Below are 20,179 nucleotides of genomic sequence, written 5' to 3' on the forward strand. Positions count from 1 at the left end.
CCATTCGGTATGATGTTGGCTTTGGGTTTGTTGTATATTGCCTTAATGATGTTGAAATATATTCCTTCTATTCCAGTTTTCTGCAGTGTTTTTAACATAAATAGGTGTTGGATTTTGTTGAATGTTTTTTCAGCATCTATTGATATGGTGATGTGTTTTTTCTTGGTTCTGTTAATGTGGTGAATAACATGTATTGATTTGTGTACGTTGAACCAGCCTTGTTTTTCTGGGATGAAACCAACTTGGTCATGGTGTACTATTCTTTTGATATGGTTTTGAATGTGTATAGCTAGTATCTTATTTAGAATTTTTGCATCTTTATTCATTAGGGATATTGGTCTGTAATTTTCCTTTCTTGAAGTATCTTTATTTGGTTTGGGGATTAATGTGATACTGGACTCATAAAAGGAATTTGGGAAAATTCCATCTCTTTCAATTTCCCGGAACAAGTTGTGAAGTATTGATATTAGTTCTTCACTGAAGGTTTTGTAGAATTTAGCTGGAAATCCATCAGGGCCTGGGCTTTTCTTTTACAGTAGAATTTTTATCACCATTTCTATTTCTTTGCTTGCTATTGGTTGGTTTAGGCTTGTTATATCCTCTTGGTTCAGTTTAGGTAGGTTATATGTGCTTAGAAATCTATCGATTTCTTCCATTTCTTCTAGTCTAATGGAGTATAAATTTTCAAAATAGTTTCTGATAATCCTTTGAATTTCTCCACTGTCTGTGGTGATGTCTCCTTTTTCATTTCTGATTTTAATAATCTGAGTTGATTCTCTCTTTCTTTTGGTTAGGTTGGCCAGGAGTTTATCAATTCTACTAATCTTTTCAAAGAACCAGAATTTTGTTTTCTTGTTCTCTATTTCATTTATTTCTGATCTGATTTTAATAATTTCCTGCCTTCTGCTGGCTTTGGGATTAGACTGTTGTGTCTTTCTAGGTCCTTGAGTTGTGTCAGTAGGTTGTTTACTTGGCGATTCTCTGTCCTTATGTGGACACTCAATGCTATATATAAACTTTTCTCTTAATACTGCCTTCAAAGTGCCCCATAGATTTTGGTAAATTGTGTCTCTATTTTCATTTATTTCCAAAAATTTCTTTATTTCTTCCCTAATTTCTGGTCTTACCCATTCATCATTCAGTAGTATATCATTCAATCTCCATGTATTTAAATAGTTTCTTTTGGGTTTCCTGTTGTTGATTTCTACTTTCATTCTATTATGGTCTAAAAAAGATGCAAGGAATTATATTACATCTTTTGAATTTGCTGGTTCTTGCTTTTTGTCCCAGGATGTGATCTATTTTGGAGAAGGTTCCATGGGCTGCTGAGAAGAATGTGTATTCTGTAGTTTCTGGTTGAAATATTCTGTATATGTTTATTAGATCCATTTGGTTTTTAGTTTCCTTTAGTTTTAGTCTTTACTCATCTTTTGCCTTGAAGATCAATCCAGTGGTGTGTGAGGTGTGTTAAAGTCTCCCAGAATTATTGTATTTGGGTCTATTTGAGATATGATGTCCAGGAGGGTTTGTTTTACAAATATGGGTGCACCCACATTTGGGGCATAAACATTTACTATCATATCTTCTTGGTGGATTGTTCCTTTTAATAACAGGAAGTGCCCTGATTTGTCTCTTCTGATGTGTTTAAGTCTGTTTTGTTGGAGATCATCGTTGCTACCCCTACCCATTTTTGGTCTTTATTAGCATGGTATATCTTTTTCCATCCTTTCACTTTCAGTCTGTGAATGTCTTTGGCTCTTAGGTGAGTTTCTTGCAAACAGCATATATTTGGATTATGTTTTTAAATCCACATTGCCAGTCTATGTCTTTTAATTGGTGAGTTAAGTCCTTTGACATTCAAAGTTATTATTGAAATATGATTTTTGTTTTCTGTCATTTTTTGTTCTGTCTTCTGTTTGGTAGCCTGTTGTTTCTAATTTACTTAGATGTCCCACTGATTGCCTTTCTCTCTTCACTGGTTCTGAAGTCTGCTTCTTTTTTCTTCTTCATGGTTTATTTCTTTAAGTATTTTCTCTAGTATTGGCTTTGAATTCATGAATTTTTTGAGATTCTATTTATCTTGAAACACTTTTGTTTCTCTATCAATTTTGAATAATAGTTTTGCTGGATATAGCAGTTTTGGTTGGAAGTTGTTTTCTTCCAGAGTCTGAATCACATCATACCAGTCTCTTCTGGCATTCATGACTTGGGTTGTATAGTCTGGGGTGATTTTTATTGTTGTTCCCTATATGTCACCCATCCTTTTGTTCTCACTCTTTTAAGATTCCTTCCTTGGCCTCTATGTTGGTCATTTTGACTATTATGTGGCGTGGGGAGGTCCTTCTTTGATCTTGTCTTAATGGTATTCTTTATGTCTCCTGGACATGAAGATCCAAGTGTCTTTCCATGTTTGGAAAATTCTCTGAAATTATTTCTCTGAAGAGATTACGAATGCTCTTGATCTGTACCTCTATCCCTTCTTCAGTGCCTTTTATCCATAAGTTAGGACGCTTCATGTTGTCCCATAGTTGTTGGATATTTAGGTTTTGTTGCTGTAATGACTTCTGTGTGTTGTTGACTATGTTTTCGGTTTTGGATGAACTGTCTTCTGTGATATTCTACTTTGTATTTAATCTAATCTTCCAGAATTTCTTTCTATTGCTATGTTCATTTCATTTATTGACTCTTTTCATTTCATTCCAGACCTCCTTCTGATTCTTTCTTAGTGTTTCTAATTTTTTTCATCTCCTATAGACTTGTTTTAAATCCTTTCATCATATTGTAGATCAAGACTCAGAACTCCCCTTCTTGTATTTCTTGTAGGTCAGTATTCGTGATTTCTGTTATCTCATCACTTTTCCTATTCCTCATATTTTCAAGGTTCTCAGGCCCGTTTTTCTGATGTCTTCCCATCGTTTGTGGGTATTATGTTTAATTCAGGCTTAGTAGTAAGAATTTAGAAGAGTCCGCAGGTAAGCAGTACTTTATCCAGTGGTGAGAGTTGAGTGATGGTGGAGTAGTTAGGGTGATGGATGCAAGAGTCGGGTAAGGTAGAGGATATAATCAGGTTGAGGAAGAATTTAAATATACTAAGGTTGTATCCGGTTGAGAATGGGAGAAGTTTGGATAGTAGGACTCTTTTACTTAGTAGAATATTTAAGTATGGAGTTGTGATAAAGTTTGAATTTTAGACAAAGAGGTACAGTTAAAGGACAAAGAGAGCTTTGAGAGAAGATAGTAGCTAGGCTGGAGTGGAGAATTTTGTAGGAGGAATGGGAAGGAGCAAACAAATACGAGTAAAATAACAAAATAAGATACAAAGGCTAACTATTATATATCAAATATAAACAACATCAACAAAAACAAAAATAAGCAACCAAAAGAGCACAAATAGGATTAAGAAAAACAACAGGATTAAAATAAAATGGAACTAGCAACTGTGTGAGATAATAATGTGAATCAACCAAACAGACAAGAAACCCAAATAAAAGGAAAAAAGAAAAAAAATCCCCCAAGACAATAAACCACAAACCCCCCAAAACTGAAAACAAACAAACAAAAACAAGGAAGAAAAGAAGAAAAAGAAACAGTCCTACTACTTTACTAACATGGGGCCGGTCGGTATAATTTCTGAATGCCTGCTTGCTGTGATAGCTTCTGGAGTATATTCCAATATCTCTTATTTGCTTGGAGTGACCCCTTGTGGCCCTGTTCAGGTATCGTGCCTTAAGCACCTTTCCTGTGTCTCCCTGGTCCCTTAGCGCACAATTGTCACACACAGTTCTCACCATGTCCGGTGGTACTCAGTGGTGCACACTGGGACCTGTGGCTCATCTGAGCTCATGCTGTTACCTGGCAGCCCAGCCTAGGCTCTGGTGAGCTGGCTGCACCTCTTGATCCTGCTGATTTTCTTTGCGCACATGGTGTAATCAGGTCTGGTTCTGGGTCGATGAAGGTCTCCCTAGGCCTCTGCGGGTGCCACCTCTGGTGGGCAAATGGTGCCGCTCAGGTGTTTGGGTGAGCTCGCAGCCTAAGATGTTGGAGCTCTATGGCCGCTTTCAAACTCTTGGGTTTTTTTCTGAAATTCTTGGGGCTGCTCGGGTAGCCCATTTGGGCCGGTGGCCCGTGATGGTGCCAGCAGCTGCCTGCGTCTGCAGCAGGACCTTCCGCTCGCTCTTTTGCAGTGTTGCAGTGGATCTCACACTTCAGAGTTACTGGATTTCTCCCACCGTAGTCCCTGTGTCTGTTTTGAGTCGTAAGCTATATTTATTTTGTTTATTAAGACACTGCCTTCTCAGTAGTTGTCTTTAATTTGTTTCAGCTAGTGAGATATGCTGTGTCTTTCCATTGCCATTTTTCTTCTCTCCATAGTTTAGATTTTTTTTTTTTTGGTGCACTGTATTCATACCTCATAGTGGGATACAAACTTTTGTAGACATACATGCACACATCGCCCAGTCAGCCCCCACCCGATCCCCACCCCATTCTCTCCCCATCCCTCCCTACCATGCTTGACTTAGTGGTTGACATCTAGTATTATAGCAATTTATCCAAAATTAAAAATGATAATCTCACATAATAGTTTCATTTGTCTGATACCAAGCTTTTGATGACTTAAAGATAACATTTCAATATTTCTTTTTACTTTCTTTCTTACCAGAGAATATTTTTTTCTATTTTTTTTTTAGGTGAAACTATCATATATTTATATATTTATTTTTCAGAAAAAAAAATCTATCCTAATATGGAATATGGACTCTAGATACCCAAAACGATCTTGAAAAAGAACAAAGCTAGAAGATATATATTTTCTGATTTCAAACCATATAAAGCTACAATATTGAAACAGTGTAGTACTATTCTAAAGGCAGATATATAAACCATTGGAGTTAAATAAAAGCCTAGAGCTAAATTCTTCCCTATATTGTCAAGTTATTTTTGACAAGGTTTCCACGAACATTTGGTGGTAGAAGTAATAATCTTTTAACTAAATATTGTTGAAACATAATAATTACATGGAAAAGAATAAAGTTGGACCCTTACCTAATCCCATATACAAATATTAACTCAAAATAGATAAAAGACCTAAATATAAATCTTAAGACTATAAACTTTTAGGAGAAAATCTGGGTCATAAAACCTCACAACATTGAAATTGGCAGTGATTTCTTGGATATGATTTCAATGGCACAGGCAACAGAAGAATATACAAACTCCCTAAAAAATAAAAAAGATATTGTATATCCAAAGACAATGTAAACAGAGTTAACAGTTACTAATAGAATTGGATAAAATATTTCCAAATGCTATATCTGAAGGTATATTAATATTCCAACTAGAAGTCCTAAAAATTAACAACAATAAAGGCAAACAATACCATTTAGAGATAAGTAAAAGACTAACATAAGTAATGAATCTCCACAGATAACCAATCTTAATTGTCTGTTGGATGGAAAATCTTGTTTCTCTGGTTCTGGTGTGTGTTACCTATTTCTTCTTTGTAGTTAATCTCTTTGAGTATTTTCTCTAGTGCTGGTTTTGAAGACATAAATTCCTTCAGTTTCTGTTTGTCATGGAAGATTCTTATTTCTCCATCTAATTTGACAGAAAGTTTTGCTGGGTAGGAAATTTTTGGCTGGAAGTTGTTTTCTTTCAGAGTTTGGAATATGTTACTCCAAGCCCTTCTGGCTCTCATGACTTGGTTTGGGAAGTCTGGAGTGATTCTAATTGGTTTGCCTCTGAATGTCACTTGGCCCTTTGCTTTTGTTGCCTTTAAGATTCTCTGCTTGGCTTCCACATTGGTCATTTTGACAATTATGTGGCGTGGGGATCCTCTTCTCCGATCCTGTCTAAAGGGAGTTCTATAAGTTTCCTGGACCTGTGTATCAACCTCTTGCTCTATATTTGGAAAATTTTCTGCTATTACTTCCTTGAAGAGATTGTTGATCCCTTTGGTTTCACTTTCTTTTCCCTCCTCTATTCCAATTATTCTTAGGTTAGCTCTCTTAAAATGGACCCATATTTCTTCAATGTCAGATTCCTGCTGTTGGATATTTTTTCCTAGATTAGAAACTATGCGTTCATTTTTGGAATGATCATCTTCTAAGAGCGAGATTCTGTTCTCCATGTGGTCTAATCGGTTGTTTGTGCTTTGAATTGAGGCCTTTACTTCATTAATTGCATCCTTTATCTCTTTTTGGCTCTCTGAGTTCTTTTCGAAGCACCTCTATTATTTCTACAGTTATTTTCCTGATTTGATCTTCTAGAAATCTCTGATTTTCTGTTTTATCGGGTTCTGATGTTGTGGGGTTGTGGGCATTCATTGCTCCAGTGTTATTCCTCTTTCCCATGATTTCGGAAGTTTGTGCCTTCTCTGGGTTCTTCCCTTGGGTCACTATGACTTCACTTAAGGTGTTCTGGATCTCGAGTCAGTAGTATCTCAGACCCCACTACTCCTTTACTGGGTTGTATCACAGAGTCTCCGACCCAGAGAGTCGATAGAGGCTGCTTTAGACTGTGGGGGGTGCCAGATTGCACGTTCTCCTATGGTGTGATATCTCTGCCACCGCCCCTCCCCCACTGGGTCAAGTCCCAGGGAGTACAGTACTGGGATTTCTCCTCTGTGGCCCGCAATTTGACTCACTGTTCTTGAGTACACAGATGTAGCTGTACTGGATTCGGTGAATTCTCTGCTGCTGCCGCCAGTGGCAATATGGCGCCGCTGCTATGCCCTTGGCCGTGAGGCTGGCGTATTTCTTCTTGGTTTTGATTTCCACTCTGAATCCCTGCAGCGTGTGCTGAGCTCAGCCACTGGGAGCTTTAGATTTTACCTGCGGCGAGAAATCCCGCCTGGCTGTTCCGCAGCGGCTCACCTCAGCTTGCTGTAGCCGTCCAGTGAAGTCGCCACTGCCGCCAGCAGTATGAGGCTGCTGCCGCGTCCTCGGGCATGAGGCCCGTGTATCTCCTCTGTGGCTCTGAGCTCTGTTCTCAGTCCGCTTTCTCTCTGGAGCCTGGTGGTTTTTTTGTTTTTCTGGTGATGGTGTTTTCTGGCTATGAAAGGCGCTGATTTTGTGGTAATGGAGATTGGTTGTTAGCGGGGCTCTTAAGCCCCGCTTTTCTCGGTCGCCATCTTTGGTTTAGATTTTTTTAAAGATAAGCTTTAAGATAACCTGCACTACACTCTCAGCACTATTGTTTTATTTTGAAATAGAGTCAGTACTTTTAGGGATTTTATCTATACATTATGATTTATGATTTTTTACTTTTTGTGTGTGCTAAGGATTGGATCCAGGGCCTCAAGCATTCTAAGCATATACTCTACCACTGAGCTAATCTCTGAGCCCATTTTTACTTTTGGTGGTACTGGGGTTCCTGGAAACCCTTCTATCCCCGGGCTACACTCCCAGACCCATTTTTTTTTATATTTTTATTTGGAAACAGGGTCTCACTTAGTTGCTGAAAGCCTCACTAAGAACTGAGGCTGGCTTCTAACCTGTGCAATTCTCCTTTCTTAGCCTCCCAGGCACGGGGTTACAAGCGTGCACCACCATGCCTGACTTTATTGATGTATTTTAGTTATACATCTACTGAGATTCAAAGTGATGCATTCTTATATGTACATATCACTTGGTATGTTTCCCATTGCATTCTGCCCTGCTCCCCACTCCTCCTTTCTTTTATATGTAAGTGAGATTGGTAATAATGTCTTCATAGATAATCATAACATTATTTCATCTGTTTCTCTCCTCAAGCCTTCTTTTCCCTTCCCCTCCTTAATACTCTGACCTCCTTCCACTATTCTACTGGACTCCTAAGTTTTCTGAAGTCTCTTTTGTTTCCAGTTTTCTCTTTCTCCCACATATGAGAGAAGACATGATTCTTGCCTTTCTGAGACTGGCTGCTCTCCCTTAGCATAATATTCTCTAGTTGCATCCATTTTTCTGCAAGTGACATTGCATTATTTCTTATGGCTAAGTAAAACTCTATTATGTGTATAGACCACATTTTCTTTATTGATTCATCTGTTGGAGGACATGTAGATTAATTCCATATTTTGGCTGTTTTGAATTGTGCTGCTATAAACATGGGTATGAATATATCATTGTCATATCTTGTCTTTAATTCTTTTGGAAAGATACCAAAGAGTAGTATAGCTCTTAGCCTTTACTTTAGAGAGGGTTTTGCGTTCAGCCTTGGCTACTTAGTGCGGCCCTCCGCAACTTAGTGCGACCCCATCTCAAAGAATAAAAAATAGAGCAGGAGGTGTAGCTTGGAGGTATGAATGCCCCTGGGTTCCATCCTCAGACCTGCAGACAGAAAAGAATAGCTCCCCATACCAACTTAACTATCAAGCTATCAGATATTTGAAAAGCTTATTTGCCACTTTGTGAGAAATTACTTTAATAGGAATATTGCAAAATACAAGAAGAAGGTAGTTGGGTTTGCGTCCCAAAATAGTTTTACTGTTCTATCTTCTACTTCTGTCTAGACTACATTCTCCTTACCTTTTCTTTAGAATTTGGTTTATATCCCTACCCAGGTCTGTATACATGAGCTTCCTTCCTGAATGTGCCTCCTGTCTATCTGAAAGTTTAAGGAAAGATTGTTCTCAAATACACAGTGGATTTTGATGAGCAATAGTGGGTGGGAATTTCTTTGGAGTGCCCATGCCCCATCAACGGCAATTACTACCACTTGGTTTTATCCAGTGCTTAAAAGACATCTGGAAATGTAGTCTTCTTCCTAGAGCTTCTAAAGTTTTTATTCTGAAAATCCAAACTTGTATTTAAGTTTTAAAATGTAGTCATTAACACATGGCTTTTACAAAACTGATGAATGAACCAGTTGTCTGTTGACCAAAATTGACACTCCAGCCATGGATTTATAACCATTGATTTAGTGAAATGATTTCTAATCAGAAGTACACAGTAAAAATCACTTCTGAAACTATTTTGAAAATATAAGATTTAATAGTTTTAGCACAATCTTATTTTGTAACCAGGCGTGGTGGTGCAAACTTATAATCCTGTTGATGATGTGATGAGATCAAAAGTCTCTTGAATGAATGGCATACAGAGTGATTTTTAATCATCTTGCCTAAGTGATTATATTTAGGTTTCAGTTAGCTTAGAGACCTGCTGTTTATTATGTATGGAAGTCCAGTGACTTTGGTTTTGATAAGTTTTAGAGACTTTTCATCCTCTACCTTTTTTTTTTTTTTTTTTTTTTTTGGTGGTACTGGGGTTCCTGGAAGCCTCCAGGCTACACTCCCATGGGCTACACTCCCAGACCTATTTTTTTACTTTTTATGTGGAAACAGGGTCTCTTAAGCCAGCAAGGCTGGCTCCGAACCAGCGCAATCCTCCTGTCTCAGCCTCCCAAGCACGGTGATTACAAGCGTGCGCCACCACGCCCGGCTCTTCATCCTCTACTTCTGAAATCTGTAAGGTTTTACTAAGGGGATGTCCTTTTTTTTTTTTTTTTTTTTTAAGGTCGGGGGGAGGGGGAACCCAGGGGCATTAGACCTCTGAGCTACACCCCCTGCCCTATTTTTTATTCTTTATTTTGAAACTGGGTCTCACTGAGTTGCAGAGGGCCTCACTAGCTGAGGCTGTCTGCGAACTGCGATCCTCCAATCTCAGCCTTCCGAATGCTGGGATTACAAGCGTGCACTACCACACCCGGCCAGGGATGTTTTTTTGTTTGGTTTTTTTTTTTTTTTTTTTTTGCGGGTCTGGGGATGGAACCCAGGGGCATTTGACCTCTGAGCTACACCCCCTGCCCTGTTTTTTATTCTTTATTTTGAAACCGGGCCTCACTGAGTTGCAGAGGGCCTCACTAAGTAGCTGAGGCTGTTCGCGAACCGCGATCCTCCAGGTCTCAGCCTCTCAAATGCTGGGATTACAAGCTTGAGCCACCACGCCCAGCCGGGATGTTCATTTTAATCTATCCTAATCCTATGTAGTAGGCAATCTATGGAGATCTCTTCTGAATTACAGAAGTATTTCTCTAGTCTAGAAACACTTGAATGTATTAATCCTTAGGGATTTGGGTTATTGGCAGTAGAAATGAACAGAGTAAAAACTGCTGTTTGGAATCTAGATTCCCCGGCCATTAAGGCAAACAGCAGTAAATTTTTGCTGAAAAGGGTGAGTGTGTGTTGTGATGATGTCCTTATAGACTTTCAGAATTTAGAGCATTTGTGCTCTGAAGTACTTCTGTACAGATATCTAGATTGCGTATAGGTTACTGCTATTTACTGACTTAGTGATTATATTTTATTAGAAATTTTCAAAACTGTTTTCTTAATCTTCTCTGGGAGCCGGGCGTGGTGGCACACGCTTGTAATCCCAGCATTCGGGAGCCTTAGACTGGATGATCATGGTTCGCAGACAGCCTCAGCTACTTAGTGAGGCCCTCCGCAACTCAGTGAGACCCAGTTTCAAAATAAGGAATAAAAGATAGGGCAGGGGGCATAGCTCAGAGGTCAAATGCCTCTGGGTTCCATCCCCAGACCCGCAAAAAAAAAAAAAAAAAAAAAAAAAATCTTCTCTGGGGAAATGTACAACCACACCATTGGTTAATCCCCATATCTACCAGATTTTTTTTTTTTTTTAGCAGCCAACCTCTAAAGAAATTCACACCTTCTCTACTAATAAAGAGTGTGTCCAGGGGCCATTCTGTTAGTGACCTTTCAGTTATCTTGTGCTAAATTATGCTGTGATAGCAAATGAACCTAACTTATACTGTCTTATAACAGAGGTTATTTTTTTCTTGTCTGTCATATGACAGTTGTGGCACTGTTTCACATTATCTTCATTCCAGGATGGAAGTGACAGTAGTCCCTTTTTGGGACATAGCTAGTCGCCTGGCCATGGGAAGGAAAAAAGTAGAAGGAATCACGAACTGTTTCTTAAAATTTTCTTTCAAGCCAGGCATGGTGACACACTTGTAATCCCAGCATTTAGGAGGCTGAGACAAGAGGATTGTGGTTCGTGGACAGCCTCGGCTACTTAGTGAGGCCCTTTGCAACTCAGTGAGACCCTTTTTAAAAAAAATAAAGAATAAAAAGTAGGGCTGGGGATATAGCTCAGAGGTAGAATGCCCCTGGCTTCTATCCCCAGTACTGCTAATAATAATAATAATAATAATAATAATAATAATAATTTTTTTTTCAAAAGTGACACCCTGCACTTCTATCCACATTTTATTGGCCAAAACAAGTCACATGGTCAAGCTTAATGGCAGCTGGGAGGATGAAGAATATTTTGAACAATTATATAATTCAGTATATTTCCACTTTCTCAAGACCTTACAGCTTAAATGCTAGGCATCTGTTGTTAGTCAACAAAAGTCAGTAAATACTAGATGAAGTATGTGCCCAAATACCACAGCCCCAACCTCATGGCTTGATATATCAACTCTCTTATCTTTAGGCAATGAGCTGGTAATCCTTTTATTTCCCAGGAAAGGCCCTCCTGCCATGTCAGAGATAGATAATAACCATAGTAATGGTCAGTGCTTCAAGAACCATTTTTCTCTTTTCTATTCTCTTAACTTTCTTCCAAATTCCAATTCCATGGCTGTCTGCTTCCTAGGACACAAGTTAAACTGCTGGCTTCCTTTCTGGCCTTTGTGGAAAATTCACAACTAATGTTATATATATTGTACTTGTTGTTTAAAGAACTTTCTACCTCGAAATTGTGCCTATGATATCTAATTTGTTGTGGGTTGTTGTTGTTAATTCCTGCTACCACCGTTGAGAATTATATACTCTAGTGCCAATTGTATATTGCCTTCTCATCTTAAACCATACACTTGACTCTTTCATTCAGTTTTGTCTCTGCAGTGAGGACTTCAATACTCTTCTAGTCCTTGTCACATTATTGAGTTCATTACTCTCATGAGTCATGTTACAAAGAGAATACACCAGCTGGGCACGGTGATTCAAGCATATAGTCCCAACTTCTAGGGGACTGAGGCAGGAAGATTGCAAGTTTGAGGCCAGCCTGGGCAACTTTGTGAATTCCTGTCTCAGAATTAAAAAGAAATAGGGATGTGTCTCAGTGATAGAACACCCATGAGCTCACTCTTTAGTACAGGAAGGAAGAAAAGACTGACTTAGTCCTTTCGATTATACCTGGTGTTTTGTCTATGGCAGCACAGCCCAATTTGCAGTTCTGATTTCTTTTTGCCTGCTTTATTCTCTGTTTTCTCATGACTACATTGAAAACCTCAAAGAAATGTAATCATATAACTGATGATAAATTAATAAATTATATTTACTACTTTAAGGTGAGAAAGTTTTTACTTAAAAGTGGCACTTTGCAAATAAATATGGTATTCAAAGGCCATCTCTTATTAGACATCATCATTATTTGGGTTACTTGACCCTAACTCGTGTGTGTGTAGCTTGGCCCTAACTTTTTTTTTTTTTTAATTTTATTTTATTGGTGCACGTATTCATACATCATAGTGGGATACAAACTTTTGTAGACATACATGCACACATCGCCCAGTCAGCCCCCACCCGATCCCTACCCCATTCCCTCCCCATCCCTCCTTCCCATGCTTGGCTTAGTGGTTGACATCTAGTATTATAGCAATTTATCCAAAATTAAAAATGTTAATCTCACATAACAGTTTCATTTGTCTGATACCAAGCTTTTGATGACTTAAAGATAACATTTCAATATTTCTTTTTGCTTTCTTTCTTACCAGAGCATATTTTTTTTCTGTTTTTTTAGGTGAAACTATCATATATTTATATATTTATTTTTCAGAAAAAAATCTATCCTAATATGGAATATGAATTCTAGATACCCAAAACAATCTTGAAAAAGAACAAAGCTAGAAGATATATATTTTCTGATTTCAAACCATATAAAGCTACAATAATTGAAACAGTGTAATACTGTTCTAAAGGCAGATATATAAACCATTGGAGTTAAATACAAGCCTAGAGCTAAATTCTTCCCTATATTGTCAAGTTATTTTTGACAAGGTTTCCACGAACATTTGGTGGTGGAAATAATAATCTTTTAACTAAATATTGTTGAAAAATAATAATTACATGGAAAAGAATAAAATTGGACCCTTACCTAATCCCACATACAAGTATTAACTCAAAATAGATAAAAGACCTAAATATAAATCTTAAGACTATAAACTTTTAGAAGAAAATCTGGGTCATAAAACCTCGCAACATTGAAATTGGCAGTGATTTCTTGGTTATGATTTCAATGGCACAGGCAACAGAAGAATATACAAACTCCCTAAAAAAAAAAAATTGTATATCCAAAGACAATGTAAACAAGTTAAAAGTTACTAATAGAATGGGATAAAATATTTCCAAATGCTATATCTGAAGGTATATTAATATTCCAACTAGAAATCCTAAAAATTAACAACAATAAAGGCAAACAATACAATTTAGAGATAGGTAAAAGACTAACATAAATAATGAATCTCCACAGATAACCAATCTTAGTTGTCTGTTGGATGGAAAATCTTGTTTCTCTGGTTCTGGTGAGTGTTACCTATTTCTTCTTTGTAGTTAATCTCTTTGAGTATTTTCTCTAGCGCTGGTTTTGAAGACATAAATTCCTTCAGTTTCTGTTTGTCATGGAAGCTTCTTATTTTTCCATCTAATTTGATAGAAAGTTTTGCTGGGTAGGAAATTTTTGGCTGGAAGTTGTTTTCTTTCAGAGTTTGGAATATGTTACTCCAAGCCCTTCTGGCTCTCATGACTTGGTTTGGGAAGTCTGGAGTGATTCTAATTGGTTTGCCTCTGAATGTCACTTGGCCCTTTGTTTTTGTTGCCTTTAAGATTCTCTGCTTGGCTTCCACATTGGTCATTTTGACAATTATGTGGCGTGGGGATCCTCTTCTCTGAACCTGTCTAAAGGGAGTTCTATAAGTTTCCTGGACCTGTGTATCAACCTCTTGCTCTATATTTGGAAAATTTTCTGCTATTACTTCCTTGAAGAGATTGTTGATCCCTTTGGTTTCACTTTCTTTTCCCTCCTCTATTCCAATTATTCTTAGGTTAGCTCTCTTAAGATGGGCCCATATTTCTTCAATGTCAGATTCCTGCTGTTGGATATTTTTTTCTAGATTAGAAACTATGCATTCATTTTTGGATTGCTCATCTTCTAAGAGCGAGATTCTGTTCTCCATGTGGTCTAATCGGTTGTTTGTGCTTTGAATTGAGGCCTTTACTTCATTAATTGCATCCTTTATCTCTTTTTGGCTCTCTCTGAGTTCTTTTCGAAGCACCTCTATTATTTCTACAGTTATTTTCCTGATTTGATCTTCTAGAAATCTCTGATTTTCTGTTTTATCGGGTTCTGATGTTGTGGGGTTGTACGCATTCATTACTCCAGTGTTATTCCTCTTTCCCATGATTTCGGAGGTTTGTGCCTTCTCTGGGTTCTTCCCTTGGGTCACTATGGCTTCACTTAAGGTCCTCTGGATCTCGAGTCTGTATTATCTCAGACCCCACTACTCCTTTACTGGGTTGTATCACAGAGTCTCTGACCCAGGGAGTCGATAGAGGCTGCTTTAAACTATGGGGGGTGCCAGGTTGCACGTTCTCCTATGTTGTGATATCTCTGCCACCACCACTCCCTCACTGGGTCAAGTCCCAGTGAGTACAGTACTGGGATTTCTCCTCTGTGGCCCGCAATTTGACTCACTGTTCTTGAGTACGCAGATGTAGCTGTACTGGACTCGGTGAATTCACTGCTGCTGCCGCCGCCGGTGGCAATATGGCGCCTCTGCCACGCCCTCGGCCGTGAGGCTGGCGTATTTTTTCTTCTCTGGTTTTGATTTCCACTCTGAATCCCTGCAGCGTGTGCTGAGCTCGGCCACTGGGAGCTTTAAATGCTCTCTGCGCTGAAAGATCCCGCCTGGCTGTTCCGCAGCGGCTCACCTCGGCTTGCTGTAGCAGTCCGTTGAGTTCGCCGCTGCCGCCGGCAGTATGGCACTGCTGCCGCGTCCTCGGGCGCGTGTGTCTCCTCTGTGGCCCTGAGCTCTGTTCTCAGTCCGCTTTCTCTCTGGAGCCTGGTGGTTTTTTTGTTTTTCTGGTGATGGTGTTTTCTGGCTATGAAAGGCGCTGGTTTTGTGGTAATGGAGATTGGTTGTTAGCGGGGCTCTTAAGCCCTGCTTTTCTCGGTCGCCATCTTCCCGGAAGTCCTGGCCCTAACTTTTAAAAAACAACTCTTTTTAAATGTGATGGCACATGCCTATAGTCCCAGTACCTGGGAGGCTTTGAGAGGCTGAGACAGGAGGAGTGTGGATTTAAGACTAGCCTCAGCAATTTAGCAAGACTCTCAACAACCTAGTGAGAATACTTTAAAACAAAAAAGGGGCTGGATTGTAGATGGGAGTAAAACACCCCTGGGTTCAATCCCTAGTACCAATGATAGAATAGATAGATAGATAGATAGATAGATAGATAGATAGATAATTAAATCAATTCCATGTTGGGCATGGTGATGAGTGCCTATATTTCCAGTAGTTGAGAGGCTGGGACAGGATTGCGGGTTTGAGATCTACCCTCAACAACTTAGCAAGGCCCTGAGCAATTCGTAAGACCCTGTTTCAACGTGAAAAATAAACAAGCTTAGTGGCGAATGCTTGTAATCCCAGTACTTAGGAGGCTGAGACAGGAGGGTTACAGTTTCACAGCCAGCCTCAGCTATTTAGTAAGGCTCTCCACAACTTAGTAAAAGCCTGTTTCAAAATAAGGAATAAAATAAAGGGCTGGGGGTGCTGCTCCAAGGTAGAATGCCCTTGGGTTCAATCTTCAGTACCAGGGGGGGAAAAATGAAAAATAAAATAGGGCTGGGAGTATAGCTGAAAGGTAGAACACTACTGGGTTTAATCCCTAGTAGATTAAACAAACAAAACTATAAAACCACTTCATATACACATATATTCCCCTTGTTTCTTATCTAGATCACAAGAGACCCCTGAAGATGGGCAGCCTCCAGCTTTACCACCCAAACAATCTAAGAAAAACAGTTGGAACCAAATTTATTATTCACATTCTCAACAAGATCTGAAAAACCATACGAATGAAACATTTGATATTCCATCTTCTCCTGAAAAGTCTACTGTAAGTAGCTTCTTTAAATACTCTTTCTTTGAAATTTTAAAATACTAAATGTAGTTACTTTTGTCACTATAGCACATTTTAGTTAAAAATTATAGTATTTTCTCTTTTTCCTCATATTCTTTGTTCATGAGTTATACCATGAGGTAACTCAACTATGAGTTTCCTTTTATTTTCACTTGTAAAATACCTTTTGGTTCAGAAACTTAAGTTCTTGCCAAGTACAGTGGCACACCTCTGTATTTCCAGAGACTGTAGAGTCTGAAGCAGTAGGATCACAAATTTGTGGCCAGCTAGGCAACTGACCCTAACCCTGACTTAAAATTAAAAGGGCTGGGGATGTGGCTCAGTGGTATAGCACCCTTGGGTACAATCCCCAGTACCTTAGTAAAAAAAAAAAAAAAAAAAATTAGTGTTTGACAAATTTGTGTTAATTCCAGTCTTGTAAAACATACCTACACAGCCGGGCATGGTGACACATGCTTGTAATCCCAGCGCTTGGGAGGCTGCCACAGGAGGATCACACAGGTTTGAAGCCAGCCTCAGCTACTTAGTGAGGCTTTCAGCAACTTAGTGAGACCCTGTTTCCAAATAAAGTATAAAAATAGGTCTAAGAGTATAGCCCAGAGGTAGAAAAGCCTCTGGGTTCCACCCCCAGTACCACTAAAAATAAAAATAAAACATACCTACACTTTTAGAATAAATGCTGATAATGTATTAAGTACCACTAATTTTATTATATAATTCCTTAGTGCACAGAGACTCTATGATTTCTATCAAACTTTTGAATTTAAGTACAGGTTTCTAGAATATGATCACTTTGTTTTAAAAAATAATTTATAAATTATTCTAGTAGTTTTGCCTCAGAGAATATGCTTTTACCATGACAAAATGTCAAGTTGTTAGAATCCCCCATCTGCAGCTTTTCATATCTCAGTAAATGCCAACTTTTCATCCTTATAACTCTTCAGGCTAAAAACACTGGTGTTATCCTTGATTCTACTGAGATGTGAAAGGCTGCAGATGGAGAGGTACAGTTCAAATATCAGGAGCTCGGTTTGTGACATGTTAAGTTTGAAATGCCCATTAGGAATCCAATTAGAGAGGAAGACAGTTGGATGTATAATTCTAAACTTGAAGGGAGAATTAGAACACTGGTAAGTAGTCAGTGACGTAGATGGTATTTAAAACCACAAAACAAAGATCACTAAGAAAATGTGTGTAGAAATCTAAACAGGAGTTGGACATGGTGACATGCGTTTGTAATCCCAGTACTTGGGAGGCTGAGACAGGAGGGTCGCACAAGTTCAAAGCCAGCCTCAGCTACTTAGTGAAGCTCTCAGCAACTTAGACCCTGTTTCCAAATAAAATATAAAATAGGCTGGGGCTGTAGCCCGGAGGTAGAAGAAGGCCCCTAGGTTCCATCTCCAGTACCACAAGAAAGGAAGGGAAGGAGGGAGGCAGGGAGGGAGGGAGGGAAATCTAAGCAGGAGATTTTAGACACTGAGCCTTTAGTCCTCACAATTGTAAAAATGAGGGAGCTAAAAGAAACAAGCAAAGGAGATTGAGCAGATGCAGACATTAAGGCAGAAGGCAAAGTAAGCAACCAGCTGGTATGAAGAAAGTCATAAAGTAATTAATGAATAATTTCATTAAATGCTACAGGTTAAGTCAAATGATGTAAGAACCAAGAAGTGTGAAAATCATTGGTGTCCTTAATTAATAGTTGTAGTGGAGTGGTAGAGATGGAAACCTGACTAGTAGGGTGGAATTAAAGGAAATAGAGACAAATTTCTTTCCATTTGCCAGTGTTTTTCTTACTAAGAAGGCATGAGAGAATAAAACAGTTATTAGTAAAAAAAAAAAAAAAAGTACATTACTGAATATTTCAATTAGAATTAATGGTTTTTAGGTATGATAACATAAGCAAACAAAAAGCACACTTTATGTAAGTCAAGATAGGTTATAAATACAGAAAATTATATATTATTTATTTTTGTCTTTTCAAGCCTAATGGTGGTATTCCAAATGATAATCTTGTTCTAATCAAAATGAAACCTGATGAAAATGGAAGGTTTGGATTCAATGTAAAGGTAATCTGGAATTTGTTTTACTCAGCTTTTCCATGAAGATCTTATTTTCATAATTAACTAATTACTTGTTCTCTTTTTGAGGGAGGGTATGATCAGAAGATGCCTATAATTGTGTCCCGAGTAGCACCAGGAACACCTGTGAGTAATTCCTACTTTCCAAGTAAATTCTGTTTTCAAGAATATATTTTATTATATTTTAAATAAAGGAAAATGTTAATTATATCTTTTAATTTATTGAGTATAAACTGATGTTTCCTGATTCTTAAATTGCTGGCAAGTTAATTGTTATTTGTTCTTTATCTTATAAAGAAACAATGACTCAGTGTTTCCAAAATGTTAACAGGTTCTATCAAAACAGTGTTTAAACAACAAACAGTAAATAGAGTTATAGTTTTATGAGATTTTGTTTGCCTACTAATTTTATATTTAGAATAGTTTCAAATATATTATATTTGCCTGCTTTCTGTTTTAAAAAAATTACTTTAAATAGAAATACTATAAGAACATTCTTAAATTTTTTAAATATGAACATTCTAAAAAAAAGGGAAAACACTATATGTACCCCCAGTGCCCTTTATAACAAATCCACCATTACTCATCATTTAGTTTTAATAATCTGTTGAACTTTCTGTTCATGATAGGACAGTTCTAGATTGATTGTGGATCCCAGGGTACAGGGGTTGTAGATGTGTGCTTCCTCACCCACATGACCTAGGTTCGTGTTTGTTTGTTTGTTTGTTTGTTTGTTTTCTTTTCTGGTACTCATCCCGAGATGAAAACCAGGAGCTTTTCTACCTCCAGGCTAAACTCCCAGACCTATTTTTTATATTTTATTTGGAAACGGTCTCACTAAGTTGCTGAGAGCCTTACTAAGTAGCTGAGGCTGGCTTCAAACCTGCACGATCCTCCTGTCTCAGCTTCCCAAGTACTGACCACCATGCCTGGCTTCATGGTCCAGGCTTTCTTTTGTGTGTGTGTGTGGTACTGGGGCTAGAGCCCAGGGGCTTTTCTACCTCCAGGCTATACTTCTAGACCTGTTTTTTATACTTTATTTGGAAATAGAATCTCACTAAGTTGTTGAGAGCCTCACTAAGTAGCTGAGGCTGGCTTCACACCTGTGTGGTCCTCCTCTCTTAGCCTTCCAAGAGCTGGGATTACAAGTGTGGACCACCATGCCTGGCCATGACCCAGTTTTTTAAAGTGTACATTGGGTCATATAGCAAGCCTGGAAACATGCCAGATGTGTTAACAGTACATCACCTGGAATCACTGTTGTTCTTCACTTTCTTCATTGCCCTTTCAATTGTCTGATTCATGACAGTAAGATATGTATTTCTCCAGTAAGTAGAAAAGATAGAACATGCTGTCATGGTGACTTTCACCTGCAACATGATAACATGTAAGCCTGAGGCTGGAGGATCACAAATTTAAGGCCAGCCCCGGGTAACTTAGTAAGATTCTATTTCAAAATGTATTTATTTATTTATTTATTTTTGGTGGTAATGGGGGATGGAACCCAGGGCTCCGAGCTACACCCTCAGCCCTAATTTTTATTTATTTTGAAACAGGGTTCCACCAGGCGTGGTGGCACACACTTGTAATCCCAGCACTTGAGAGGCTGAGACAGGAAGATCTCGGTTCATGGACAGCCTCTGATACTTAGTGAGGCCCTCTGCAACTCAGTGAGAACCTGTTTCAAAATAAAGAATAAAAAATAGGGGTGTAGCTCAGAGGTAGAATGCCCCTGGGTTCCATCCCCAGTACCAAAAATAAATAAATAAATAGATAGATAGATAGATAGATAGATAGATAAATAAAAAGAAATGAAACAGGGTTCCTCACTAAGTAAAATAGGCTGTCCTCAAACCTCAATCCTCCTGTCTCAACTTCCAAATGCTGGGATTATAAGCATGTGCCACCATGCCCTGCATCTCTGAACTCTTTTCTTTTTCTTTTTTTTTTTCTTTTT

General features: G+C 38.4%; 1 protein-coding gene across 1 annotated transcript in view; it reads left to right on the forward strand.

Annotated features, from left to right (window-relative positions):
- PTPN4 (protein tyrosine phosphatase non-receptor type 4) overlaps positions 1–20,179 on the forward strand; it is a gene marked incomplete at both ends in the record, with an annotated part of 165,389 nt that overhangs the window by 102,746 nt on the left and 42,464 nt on the right. The window contains 3 exons of the mRNA XM_080688801.1: positions 15,961–16,120; positions 18,127–18,210; positions 18,292–18,348. Coding sequence (XP_080544927.1) covers positions 15,961–16,120; positions 18,127–18,210; positions 18,292–18,348 — 301 coding nt within the window. The remainder of the gene's footprint in view (positions 1–15,960; positions 16,121–18,126; positions 18,211–18,291; positions 18,349–20,179) is intronic.

This window comes from Muscardinus avellanarius (genome assembly GCF_963383645.1).
Source record: "Muscardinus avellanarius genome assembly, chromosome: 2".
NCBI lineage: Eukaryota > Metazoa > Chordata > Mammalia > Rodentia > Gliridae > Muscardinus > Muscardinus avellanarius.